We start from the raw sequence: 13323 nt of genomic DNA on the forward strand, positions 1-13323 counted from the left end.
TATATATATATATATATCTGTATGCTTCCTTAGCTGAGGTTCATACTGTACCTTACAGATCTGGGTTTGAATTTGGCCGGGTGTACTTGTCACTCGTCACCTCATTCGCTCCTTTTTATCCAAACCACCTCCTTAGCATTAGTGCATACGTACATTCTGGATCTGGGTTGCCCTGAATGAAACGGGACTCCAAACCTAGCTCCAGTAGACGCTTTGAGTCCTGTGCGTCACTGCACTCCTCCTGCTCCCATGAAGACAGTGTTGATGGGAGGCAGCGAAGACACCAGGTCCTGCACATCTGAGGATGACGGCACACGCTGCTGAGAGAGCAACGTGTCCTGCGAGGTGAACGGAGAGGGGACCCCAAACATACAGGGAGCTGATGCTGAGGAGGGGAGGGAATGATCTGAGGAGGAAACAACAGAGATGTAGATTTAATCTCTTTAAGGACAATGCATGATGTAATTTACATTTCTGATCCTCTTATTATGGGCGCTGGGAGTACGGGTGCTGAGGGGGCTGCACCACCTAAAATCTGCCATAATGAAAACCACTAGTTTCTCCTTTTTTTACACACTTTTATTTATGGATGGAAAAGAGGTTTTGCCTTGTTTTTCTTAGTTTTATCCGCTAAAAAGTTATACAATTTATGTAAAGTGTTGTTAATAACTATTAATATATACATTATCTCAAATTACTGCAAAACATATGGACAGATTTTTCTCAGCACCCCAAACTCTGACTGACTTTCAGCGTTCCTGCCTTTTAATGGATTTTTTATTTTTTACTCTGAATTTGACCTCATTTATGTGCTGGGAAATTCAAACCTGCAATTACTGATTTTTTGGCCACTTGGGGGCAGTATAATGAAGCTGTGAACACATTGTCACCTTTTATCACCTTTTCAGTTAGTTATACACTGTTTAAAATTTGCACACCATATTCATTTATTGCATACTGTATATAGTGTTTACATGTTCATTATAGTTTTAATTTGTTTTATTATATCTTTATAATATTTTTATTTTATTATTTCTTATTCTTTTTGCCCTACATTTCCCCTGTGCTGCTGTGTCAGACTTGAATTTCTCCCATGGGGGATCAATAAAGGAACATCTTATGTTATCTTAAATTGATGGAAGGAGCAGATCTAGAGGGTCAGTAAAAAATGCTTGGTCAAATTTAACATATTTACTTAACTTTTATTACTTTTTTGCCATATTTACTGAAACCTTCACTATATCCTGACAGCAGTTCATGAGACAGATCATCTGTTAAAAGATCAGGTTCCTCTGACTCCTCCTAGAGCTCCTAATAGTATTTGCAAGAATCCACCAGGCCTGAATGAACACAACCAACTAGAGCAGAGAAAGATTTGATCCCAGCTCGTCAAATACAGACGCAGGGAGACTCCAACCAACAAAAACGTCTTTCTATCTCAGAATTCTTTATTTTTTCTGGTTTTCCAAACACTACGAATACCAAAATCTTTGCTCTGAAACTCCTAAAATTTCAAAACACTGTCACTATTAAAGTATTTACGTAATATCTTTTTACACTGATTGGCTGGAATGAATCAAACTGAGCTGAAATGGATTATTTTGTGGATGTTTTCATAATTAAAAATTGCTATCTGACTGAAACTACCAGAATCCTTAACTCATAACTTTTATCAAATTATGATTTATGTTTTTATAAAGACAATAATGTACTGCTCATTTTGTGTTGCTAACTTACAGTAAGACCATTAAAGAGTCCCTTTACCTTATCAAAATGTTTTAAAGAAGAAGATATTTGTGCATCTACCACCCCTCACCCCACCTGACTCACCCCCCTCACCCCGTCAGTATGTTTAACCGCTCACCTGCTGCAGCTTCGGCCTCAGTGAAATACGCTCCCGTCGTTTTCCTTCCCGGCTCGTCCAGGATATTGAGCGGATCGTGGACCTCAGAGTACCCTGAAGGGAACGGGCGCAAGCTGCCCACGGTGCTGATGACCGACACGTGCTGGTCAACCAGTGATGTCATGCGCTGGCTGTCCAGGTAACTGCTGTTGCCATAGTAACCTGCAACAAGGGGGAAAGGTTTGGCATTGAGTTTCTGTGGTTATAATGTGGTGCTATTTGGTTTGTGCTGGTTGTTCCCAGCTTGGGGAGTCTGGGAGACAACAAAATATAATTGTATTATTTTTTTTATTATTTCTTCTTTGAAATACTGGATTCTTTCATCTCTGAATGTCTCTAAAAAGTCTCCAAATGAAACGGAAAAGACGTTTTTTCTTTTACTTTTTCTTTATACAGAACAAAAGTCAAGGTTGGGAACCAGTAACCCAGAGTCTTGTTTGGCAACATATTGCAAACACAAATAACAGTAAATCAATAAATGTGTGTTTAGCTTCCTTTTGGCAACACAACACCAATAATATTGATCTGATCATCAAGATTATTTTTAATTTCCAATTTCCTCAGAGTGAGTGATTCTAATTGATGTTTTTTGTGTTTTGTTTATGTCTTTTAAGTGTAATGTGTCAGAATAAGTTGACTATATGCAGATATTTGCAGCTAAAAAGCACAAAAAACTGAAATAAGTGTGGCAAATGTCACTAAATGTCATTTGAATTGAGAAAAAACATGCGTTGGACTACATGACTGGCTAATTGCATTGCAGCAACACAACACAGAACAGCCTAACTTCTCACATAATGTGTCTTTAAAATGAATAAATATGTTTCCAATCAGTAAAACAAATCCACAGAGTACATATTCTGTATCTGACACTTCAGAAGACTTACAATAAGTAAACTATTCAAAAATAACACAACATGATGGCACCTTTATATCTGACATATCTGATCATTTGACATTTATTTCTCTGCAGTGTCATATTTAGGATCCGGACTAGAATTAATAAAGTTCTGTAGGACCCACCAGATGATATTTCCACATTAAAGCCACAGTCTGAGTCGTCCTTACCGCTGTGTCCTGTAGCAGAATACGTCTGCCCCTGACACCCACCGCCCGCAGTGTTCAGTCCAGCCCCCACAAAGCCGAACCCCTCTGCTGAGTCCAGAATCTGCGCCGCTGTCTGAGCGTCCAGTCCCTGTTCAGTCTGAACCGGATCTGAGCCTGAGCTGTAGCTGGATGTGGGTCGGACTGCAGAGCCATAAGATGGCAGGGAGCAGTTAGTGCTGTTAGACGAGTGATGGGCCGATGGGGGATGATGACTGTAGAAGACGTCTTTATTCAGGGGTTGGTCGTTGAAGGAGGGGTACCGAGAGAGATGGTAGGCCAGCGATGAAGCCTGAGACAGACACTGGTTCTGAGTCTGAGGCCTGAAAGGCAGATCAAACACACCTTCAGAGTTCATAATGACAACAAAACATCTTTTATTTTACTATTTGTTGATTCAATGGTAGGCAAGAACTTAAGGGCTCAACAGTCACAGTTTGATTGCTGCATGTTTTTAAAAAACAATATTTTTGGATAGAATTGAAAATAAAAGCTCCCTGTATCTCATGGAAGTAAAATGTTTTTTTTATTTTCATGTGAAAAACATATTGTATATATTGTTTGTATATAGACAAATACATAGACAAGTATTTCCTGTATACATAATTTAATTTTCCTTTTTATTTCTTCCTTTAGTGCTACTTTCATATACTTTATTGCCTATTTTATTGTTTATATTGTATTGTAATTTAAATACTTAAATATCTGTTTATACATGTTCTGTGTGTGTATTATATTGTATTGTTTGTAACAAAAAAAAGTAACAACGTGACAGAGCAAGAAATAGAAAAGATAATGTTTTTAATCATAAATCATATAAGACGCAGATAACACTAGATTGTATCTTTTAAAATCGTTAAATAAAATGTGAGCATCAGTAAAGACACAAGACTAAATGAAGCTGACCTGAGTCCAGGTTGGTAGTTTGAGGCTAAAGAGCTGCTTGCTGGAGGGAAGTAACCAGAGCTGGTCTGAGGTAAGCAGTGGTACAGGGTCTCCGGGTACGAAGAGCAGGGGGTTGGCTGGGTCAGGGCACTGAGAGAAGGCAGGCAGGAGGAAGTGGAGGAGGTGCAGGTGGAGGAAGAGGAAGAGGATGTCAGGGGTCTCCCCGTCATGGGCCCCTGGTTGATGACGGAGCCTCTGTGCACGAGCGCTGCTGGAGAGATGGGCGGCGTCATGAGGGGGCCGCTGAAGTCCATCTGAGCACCTGTGTGTGTGTGTGTGTGTGCAGAGGGAAAAGCAACTGAAATGCACGCGACTGTGTTATTATAATATGATTGGTTAAATTAGTATAAGTAATGGGAAAGACGCCCTAGAGAAACCCTGCAGAGAATCACTAAGTATTTTAGTGTTTTAGTTTTGGTTTTGTGGCCTGAAACTTAACTCTTTTGATTCAGTCTCATCAGCCTCGTTTCCAGCAAAATACTCTAAAAACTTCCCTGTACATCAGTGGTTCCCAACCTTTTTCCTTAAGGGAACCCTTTTCAACTTACATATAGTCACATATTTTATGGATATTTCATATTATATTCGATGCATAACAATAACATTACAGAACAACTGTTAAACTGAGCATCTAATCCAAAATGACCTATTTGGATAAATTCTCAGCAGATTATTTCCTGTAAAATTTTGCATCAGAGATGAGTTTTCTGGATATTTTCAGCAACTTTTTATACCATCCTCTGTCTTTTTTGATTTTGACAATCAAACAAACCTAATAGGCTTGTTTTTTGACACATTCAGTGTTTTCTTGTCCCTGACACTTGGCCATTGTTCTATTAGCTGTTAACTTAGCGATCAACTATTTGGTACTTTTTTTCTTTCTTTACAAGGCTTATTTTTGTGTTTCTTTTACCTGAAACTGAGAACCCAGCAGGCTCTGTCCCCTGGTAGATGATGGTGCTTGTCTCCAGACTTTGCTGCTGATTGGTGGATAAAGACATGTAGGTGTGTTCTCCCAGAGACTCATTCTTCACTGATTGGTCGATGGCAGCACTGGCCTTGTTGCGGTTAGCCAGGAAGCAGGAACTGGGAGAGGCCATGAACGCTGCTTTACTGGCATCTGAAAGTGACATTAAGTCATTAACAACAACATCCAGGGCTGTTTGAGCCATATTGGAACAGTTATGTATTATTATTATGTTGCATATGGTGATGTAAAGTGATGATAATTAAACTAAAACATATTATTCATTAACTTTATATAAGTTGGATAATTTAATTTAATTAAAATCAGCCTCAACTTCAGTCACTTTAAATATAAATTAACAACTATATTTAGTATATCAAAGGAAAAGCCCCACAGATTACTTTTGTTAGAGGTAGATATTATATCTATTGTGTAACAAAAAATACAAATTTGGATCCTTTAACTATGATGCAGAAGAAGAATTTATAATCCTAAAATGTTATTTTTATTATCCTCATTTATTCATATTCCATTTAACTACAATCTATGTATTCTCTTGGTTATATGTCTCTTTGTTAGTCACACTATGAAGTCCCTCCAGGATTTGACAGGCTTTTTAGGGGGGGGACTGTTGTGGCCTAAAATACTTGATTTTACAGCAGCTTTTCTTAAAAGTTGCGCTGCATCTTGAGATTAGATAAACTTGTAACATTGCACAGAATTATCAGGTTGAATTTGCATTACTTGTTGTGATTGCAAGTGTGTTATATAACCATTATGATCTCTTTTATCATCCCACAATGTTTGTAACATCTGTAAACAGGGCTTTGCCTTTATCATGTCCCTGATCGTAAAAGAGAAATCCTGACAGACTGTAGACCTGCTGTAGATCTGAGTCGAGTTCGTGTTCGTCAGCTGCTGAACTTCTCTGCATCAGTGTGGGTTCTGATGTATATACCTGCATTTTTCATATATTTGTCCAGTAGGTTCTGCAGGTCCTGCTCCTTGTCGTTGTTGAACTGAGTCTCCAGAGCCAGGAGGATGTATTCGTCCAACAGCATCCTGATCAAGTGGAAGGAACCTATTGATAGATACAAACTATAAACATTCTTTCAAAAACATCTGACTACCTGATCACAGCTGAGCTTCTTCTTTATCTACTGTTTGACCTTTAGGATCAAGCTGCTCTTTGTTTGACCTGCAGGGTCGCAGGTTGAAAACCTTCTGTGTGTGTTTGAGCCTTCAAATGGTTTGTGTTTATTCACATACACGCACTCTGTGTGCATGTGTTTGAACAGAGAGCACGCGACCCGCAGATAAGACTTTGTTTAATCAAGGCGAGCCTGGCCATTACAATTTATGGCGCTATTGTAGCAATCTGCTCCGAGCTGGCTTGTATTAGCCTTAGTGTGTGTGTGTGTGTGTGTGTGTGTGTGTTTGACAGATCCTGTAGACTGGATGATTTAGAATAAAGAGCACAGAATTAATAAGCTGAGTGACCGTTATTAATTTCATAAATAATATTCCCCATGTTGTCATAATGTTTAATATGTCGCTTTTATAAATTCAGTTTTAATATAACCTGATTAACTGTGATACTGTAGGACCAGTTAGACAAGGGACCTCAAACTGTCAGCCCAGGGACCATTTCCCAATGTCCATCGCCCTCCCGCCAATATTATACAATCCGGCCCGCAAGATTATTACTTTTAGTTTTATTTTTTCTAGTTGTTTCATAAAAATGTAAAGTACCCCTTCATATACAATAAAAAAAAACAATTCTATTTTTAAAAATATACTTTGTTTGGCGCAAAATCATGGCAAATGCATGCAAGCGGTTGTTAAGTACAGAGCAGATTTCAGGTTTTTATTTGGTGACGAATGATGATATAGAGCTAGTAATGGAAATATTTACAGACAATTATTATATTATCACATTAATACCATTTTTCCTTCCCGATACAGATTCTGATACCTCAACTTTGTCCATCGGCAGATACCAAGTACCAATCCGATAAATTATCTAGTCAGTCAAACTGCTGACATTAAGCTCTGGCTAACATTACACTACCGGAAATCAACTTTGCCGTTCTAAACCAGTAGTTGCCAGTGCCCAGCCAATCAGTCAAAGTAATGACTTCGGCATCTGGATGCTGCTGGGAAGCAGCAGGGTTCCATTTCGGGGCTAATAAAGTGCACTCACCCCAGTATCGGAGAATTTACTGATATCAGTGTAGGATCAACTGTGTTGACCAGTTACATCACAGAGCTGCTGGACGTCGGGACTACCACGGCCCCTCTGATACAAATGCTGGCCCCCTCACTGGCCCCCCTCGCATCTATCTGATGTTTTACATTAGATACTATTCATTTAAATCAATAATGTATATTTTTCATAATAGTTCATGTTAAGACAGGCTAACAAATGTTTGGTTTTGGTGTGCCACCCCAAGATCTTCAGTGATGCCGTATGCCCACTCCTATAAAACATTTCTTGGGGCAATGGGCGCAGCACGTCCCTCATTATCACTACTGAGATTCCCTTAAGGAAGGCACTGAACCCCATCTGCTCCAGTGTAGCTGCTCCAGTGGCTAACAGGTCAGACTGGGATTGTACTGGACAACTTCCAGGTGTGAATGTGTCTAACTGAGTGTAATAAATTAATTCCTGCACAGGAGACTCTTTCAATGAAAAGTTTTTAAAATACCCTTTCACTCTGTGTCTTGTAATAATTGAATGCCAAGAATATGTAACTTCTGAAATGTTCTCACCAAAGCTGGAGGCATTGTTGAGAGTGAGGTTGTGCATCACTCTGGCACCGAAGAAACTCCACCTGAGGAGAAAATCCTGAGCTCGCTTCTTCACCGATCGACCGCTCTGCTTTCCGGGCTGATCAAAAACAAAGGCGGAGGAGAAAAACTGTTTGGTTGCATCACAGGACATTTGAAGGACCATACCACCACACAGTGCGTCAACATTAATACAAGTATACACAAAGCACCAGGTAAACAGCTGTTACCTTGATGACTTTATGCTCCACGACGGAGTCCAACCACTCAATGAAGGACTCCACTGTGGCGTTCTTTCTCAGCAGCTCCTTCAGCTCCTGAAATACGGTGATGGAGTCATCTGCAAAGAAAAAGACGACAGGAAGTGGAAGAGAGTTGCTTCATTATCAGTACAAGAGATTCTCATATAGCTGCTGGTTGTTTCTTTAATGTAAAAAGCTGTTTTCTTTTAGAGTCACATCAGTTAATGGATCATCTAATATTGGACTTTTATTAAAAAGCTAATATACACTGTAAAATCTGACAACACATCTTAATGAAAGAAGTTAACGTAAATTAATCCTCAGAATATATTGGGATTACTCATTAAACATAAATTAAACCCAACTCAAAAAATAACTGTTAGAGCAACTCACTTCAATTTGTGCATTAAGTATTGGTGATATAATTCAACTTTATTCCACTGACTAATTTTATTTAAATTGACTGAAACTTTTGTTTTTATTTCAGTTTATTAATCCTCATTATGCATCCAAATAATTAAAAAAAAAATCGAAAAAGAAGAAGATATACTTTATTAATCCCGAAGGGGAAAGTGTAAAGAGTTTAGTTTATTACATAAAAAATACCCTAAAAAATTAATTGGCTACCATTTTGATAATCAATCAATCATGGATTACCTGTTTTTGACAGTAATTTGCTTTAGTGGAAGAAAACGTAGTAAATTCAACGTGGTAGTAACATTTGTATAAAGAAGAAGCATTTAAATTAGTCTTACTTTATTCAGATAAATTCTGTGAACACATTTTAAATACGTTTGGAGAAATGTGACTTAAATTATCTGAATGGTACAATTAAATTACTTTACCCAAGTTACCGTAACAATAAATTAGTTATTTCTACTCAAACTAAATATCTTTGATGCTAAAATTGTTTGAGTTAGTAAACTTGAAACAGTTTCCAGTTTGAGTTAAACTAACTCATCAGGTTTAAATATGAGCGAGATGTTTCAGTAGCTGTCTCACACTCAGAGTAGATGTCGGGGTCCTGGTCTCCGGTTGCGTTTACGCTGAGCAGAGGCTGCGAGCTGATGCTGCTGAGATCCACATGGTCGATATCTAACACCATGCTGGTCACCACAGCCTGGTCAAACAGCGCCGGTCGGGCTATCTGCAAAACACGGAGAGATTAAATAATGCCATTAGTCTATTGTAATCTACGTAATCTATTCTGTTCTTCGTTGAAGTGTTGTACCTGTGCCAGGTGTAAGAACGAGGTCTGTCTCTTCAGGGAGGAAACAAAGTGGCGTGCTATGGGGAGTTTCTTGGCTGCAAGGCATTCTGGGAGGTTCTCCAGGGAGGAGGCCAGCCAGTGCTCCCAGTGTTTGGCAAAGTTGCGGATATCTGCCAACAGACTGATGAACAACATTTACTCAGATCTCCTCTCAATTCCCAATTAATTAATCATTCAAAGTAAATATTTGCTGCTTTTGTCTGTTTTTATGTAGTTCCAAATAACACTTTTAGGATTTTAGGTCAGGCTTTTAGACAGTCTACAATAAAGAAGGTGAATGGTGATGGGAATGATCCAGGGATCACAAATTGGTCTAAAGATTTCAGTCAATCAGGAAAATTCCCTCCAACATATTGATCTTCCAGGATACAGTTCAGCCTGGTATCACCAAATAATGAATAATACGCCAATGTCTTAAGTCATTTAACAACGCCTTTTTTGTCATTTCTGGAGCGGGTCCTTTCCTACGGAGTCTGCCATGTTGAACCGCCATGTTTCTACAGAAGCCCAGAACAGACAATCCAAACACTGGCTCTAGATAAGGTCACCTTAGTTTCTTCTTCACGTTTGGAGTAGGAGGGTGAGGCGAGGGTGTTGTAATTGTTTACTACACCACTAGATGCCACTAAATCGCACACACTGGTCCTTTAAGTGACTTTAAGTGATAACTACTTATTTTAACCCAAACCATGATTTTTTCCTAAACCTAATCATGTACTTTTGATCCCTAAGCTAAACCAAACTCTGACTAATGTGACTGTTGTTACCATGACAACAATGACATCTGACTTCGACCTTTTCTGCACGTCCAAAAGCTGTAAAAAAGCACCATTTGTAACAGCGTTAAATGACACATAAAAAGCTTAAAATGTGTAGACATGACACAGGAAATGTCCTTAAAAGTGGCGTGCAAAGGATATCATGTTGAAGGGTGATATGGAGCCTTCATAGGAAAAGTACTTCTAACTTTTTAGAGCCTCAGATTGTCTCAGCAAAGGTTTTGTCTGTGTATCACATGAACATCACAACTGATATGACAATAACACGTGAAGTGAAGTTGAACTAACAAACCTTTCAGGCATCTCCTGCATCGTGGCGGGAATCAGAACGTCTGTTAAAACCTGCGAAAAGACACGTTAGTGAAACAGAGTATTTGCTTTAAGGCAACAATGCATCAATAGTTATATTATAAAAGGAGTTCGGTCTAGACCTGCTCTAAAAGTGTCCTGAGATAACTTCTGTTATGAATTGGCGCTATACAAATAAAATTGAATATGACTTTATTGTTTTGTCTCAGTGATTCTGCATATACTATATTCTGTATAATACTCAGAAAGAGTATTTCATAACAACCTTATAGAGAATGGAGTCACAGACACAGAAGATGTCGACTATAACAGGGTTTTCCAGCAGCGGCAGTAGGTGGTCGGGCATTCCCTGCCAGAAATGGAGCAGAAAATTCTGGATCTGAAACAAAATATTTGAAGAGTTATATCAGTTTGAGTGGATGGTAAAGTGTTTTGCTGGTTTTACTCTATTCGGTGCTCTATTGGAACAATAAAATGCTCTCATGTGACAGTAATCGTCACCTCCTCAAAGTTGACATTAATGGCATTGTCCAGGATGCACTGGCAGTGGGTTTTATACATCATGATCAGCGTGTCCACCTGCAAAGAGACAATGAAGACTGATTATAATGAAACCAGTTACAGCCAGCCAGCACATTAAACAACTACTGCCAATGTAAAAACATTTGCTATATGTAGCATTTTATGCACTGGTGGATTCATCACCAACCTTTTCTCTGGAGATATTTCCCTGCAGCAGAAGATGCTGAGCGTTGGGAAAGTCTGGGAGCAAAGTTCCAGTTTTGGAGCTCAGAGAATATTTCCTGGTGAAACCTCCCTGAAAAAAAAAACAAGGTCAGGACCCTTTTTAACTTCATCTTTTGGGATCTCGACGCTATTGATTTTACTTAAAGAGCAACCTTAACACCCTCTGAAAACCTCCAGTGGTTTTACTTATTATCTTGCTACAGTGATGTAGAAGTGTACTCTAGGACTCTGTGACATCACTGTTGGCTGTGGTTAAAGTGGTTAATTAATGTTAATTGAATACACTGATAATTAGGGAACTGCATTTGTTTTAGGATTATCTAGTTATGTAATCAATTACCCTGATGGGAGGAGTTTCAGATATTTAAAGGATTTAAAGGGCCTCTTCATGAGTCTCTGTTGGGTTACAGAGAACATCTACTGATTTACACTTTAGCATTAAAATAATTAAAGCATTAAAGTAACTGCCGAACTGCTGTAAATCACATTTACAGAATGTTTACTACTTCTTTTCTGAATATGTTTAATGTATAAGGCCCCCACAATAAATTTCATCCATCACTGGATCTGCAACGTCTCCTGCATTCCTTTTTTAAGAGAGTTGAGGTGACAAACTTTAAGCCAGAGATTGAAGCAAAATTCTGCTTTTCAGCCTGATGTTAAGTTTTACCATTTTAACTTACCTCGTTCTTGAGCTTGCTCCCTGAAAATCTGCAATCAAATAGAACAGGTTTAAATATTTTAAAATATAAATACATCATGTTTTGACACTGAGACCATTAAACGTAAAAGAAAACACAACAGAGCCGTACGCCATGTGTTTAAAAGAGTATCAGGACGTGACTTTGATGCTGGACACACAAACAGTAAGATAAAAATCAACAAGCAAAAAACATGCAGATACAATATAATATGCATAATGCAAGAAAGAACAAGAAGACCAGACTAAATGTTAAATGTTTTGTTACCTGGTCAAACCTTTTCCAGAATACACAGAGTGATAGTAAGCGCTGCTCTCTTTGATGCCAATTCCATAGTAGTGATATCTGTATAATGTCAAGATAATGATATCAAATAATAATTATAAAGTACAATGATTAGAAATATAATGTTTGATGCTCTAAGTTATTAAAAATGTGAAATAAAGACTGGGAGTGAGTGTTTTGTATGTACTTGGAGTGTCCTCTGGTGCCCAGTCTTCTTGTTGTTAGCAGAGGAAACTTCTGTCGAATCGTCTGAAGAGAAAAAGAAGTTCTGATTCGATCAATATGAGCTCCATCCTCCACATTTTAACAATTCTATAGAGACAAAAGGGCATCATTGAAGGCACTTTAACACATTTTCTCCACCAGAAGGGAATCCTCGAGGGCACTTTATTGTTTTCTTGCACATTGAGCCACCATACAGGGCACTTTATCATGTTTTATCTACTATAGAGGCATCCAAGATGGCTTTTGTAGCAATCGTTTGAGTTACTTAAGACTAATATAATAGAACATAAGAAGTCTGCAGAAACCTGTTTCTGATTTTACAGAAGACATTTTGGAGGACGTTTTCCGGCTTTCTATGCAAACACTGACACACACACACACACAGACCTTTCCAAAGGTAGCAGCACAGGCCGGCTCTAGTTTCTCTTTCCTGCAGAAGTCCAGGTAGTGAGCGTAGAGGATACATCGAGGCAGACACACTCCTTCACACACTATATAGTTCTCCTCCAGCCTGTTGTTGTGACACGTCAGAGAGGAAATCACAGATGTAATTATAACAATATATGAAATGCTCAGTGAATACAGTAACTGAATATAGTAAATGCAAATTCTAGCTTCACAGCAAAGATAAAAATGGCGGACAGCACAAGACTCACTTTTATATTTTAGAGGGAAAAAACAAACACAAATAGCAGTAACAGGAAGATCAGATTAACAGACAGAAATACAGCTTTTGGTTGCCAACAATAGTTAAATGGAAGAAAGAGGAGGAAGAAGTAATTTATGGTTATAATTTTTCCCACAAAAATCCCACAGAATATTTGTTATTGTGACTAGAAGAGTCTTTATTGAGTCTGTAAATGTCTGTAAGTGTTAACAACATGAACAACAGGTTCTTTAAGACTGTTGGCTTGTGAGTTTTATTTCACGTTGCATCCAAAAGTTATTTCATAATGACATACAGCAGTTAATAAGTTCCTCTTATGAACTCACGCTGTCTTGAAGTGGTGGAATGTAACTAAGCAGATTTACTAAGTACAAATTTGAGGTAGGCTA

The 13323-nt window shown here is 38.4% G+C and overlaps 1 protein-coding gene across 1 annotated transcript in view; it reads right to left on the reverse strand.

Annotated features, from left to right (window-relative positions):
- Positions 1-193: 193 nt before the first annotated feature.
- Positions 194-13323, reverse strand: part of rfx6 (regulatory factor X, 6) — a 16603-nt gene continuing 3473 nt past the window's right edge. Inside the window, exons 3-20 of the mRNA XM_035679019.1 lie at positions 12655-12778; positions 12230-12291; positions 12025-12102; positions 11740-11767; positions 11019-11126; positions 10811-10888; positions 10575-10688; positions 10293-10342; positions 9183-9342; positions 8954-9098; positions 7940-8049; positions 7692-7809; positions 5878-6000; positions 4866-5072; positions 3914-4214; positions 2972-3330; positions 1865-2065; positions 194-406 (exon numbers count right to left, since the gene is read on the reverse strand). Of these exons, the coding sequence (XP_035534912.1) occupies positions 228-406; positions 1865-2065; positions 2972-3330; positions 3914-4214; positions 4866-5072; positions 5878-6000; positions 7692-7809; positions 7940-8049; positions 8954-9098; positions 9183-9342; positions 10293-10342; positions 10575-10688; positions 10811-10888; positions 11019-11126; positions 11740-11767; positions 12025-12102; positions 12230-12291; positions 12655-12778 (2545 nt within the window). The 3' untranslated portion in view covers positions 194-227. The remainder of the gene's footprint in view (positions 407-1864; positions 2066-2971; positions 3331-3913; positions 4215-4865; positions 5073-5877; positions 6001-7691; positions 7810-7939; positions 8050-8953; positions 9099-9182; positions 9343-10292; positions 10343-10574; positions 10689-10810; positions 10889-11018; positions 11127-11739; positions 11768-12024; positions 12103-12229; positions 12292-12654; positions 12779-13323) is intronic.

This window comes from Morone saxatilis, unplaced genomic scaffold (genome assembly GCF_004916995.1).
Source record: "Morone saxatilis isolate NCDOM2014 unplaced genomic scaffold, NCSU_SB_2.0 Contig7, whole genome shotgun sequence".
NCBI classification, from domain to species: domain Eukaryota; kingdom Metazoa; phylum Chordata; class Actinopteri; family Moronidae; genus Morone; species Morone saxatilis.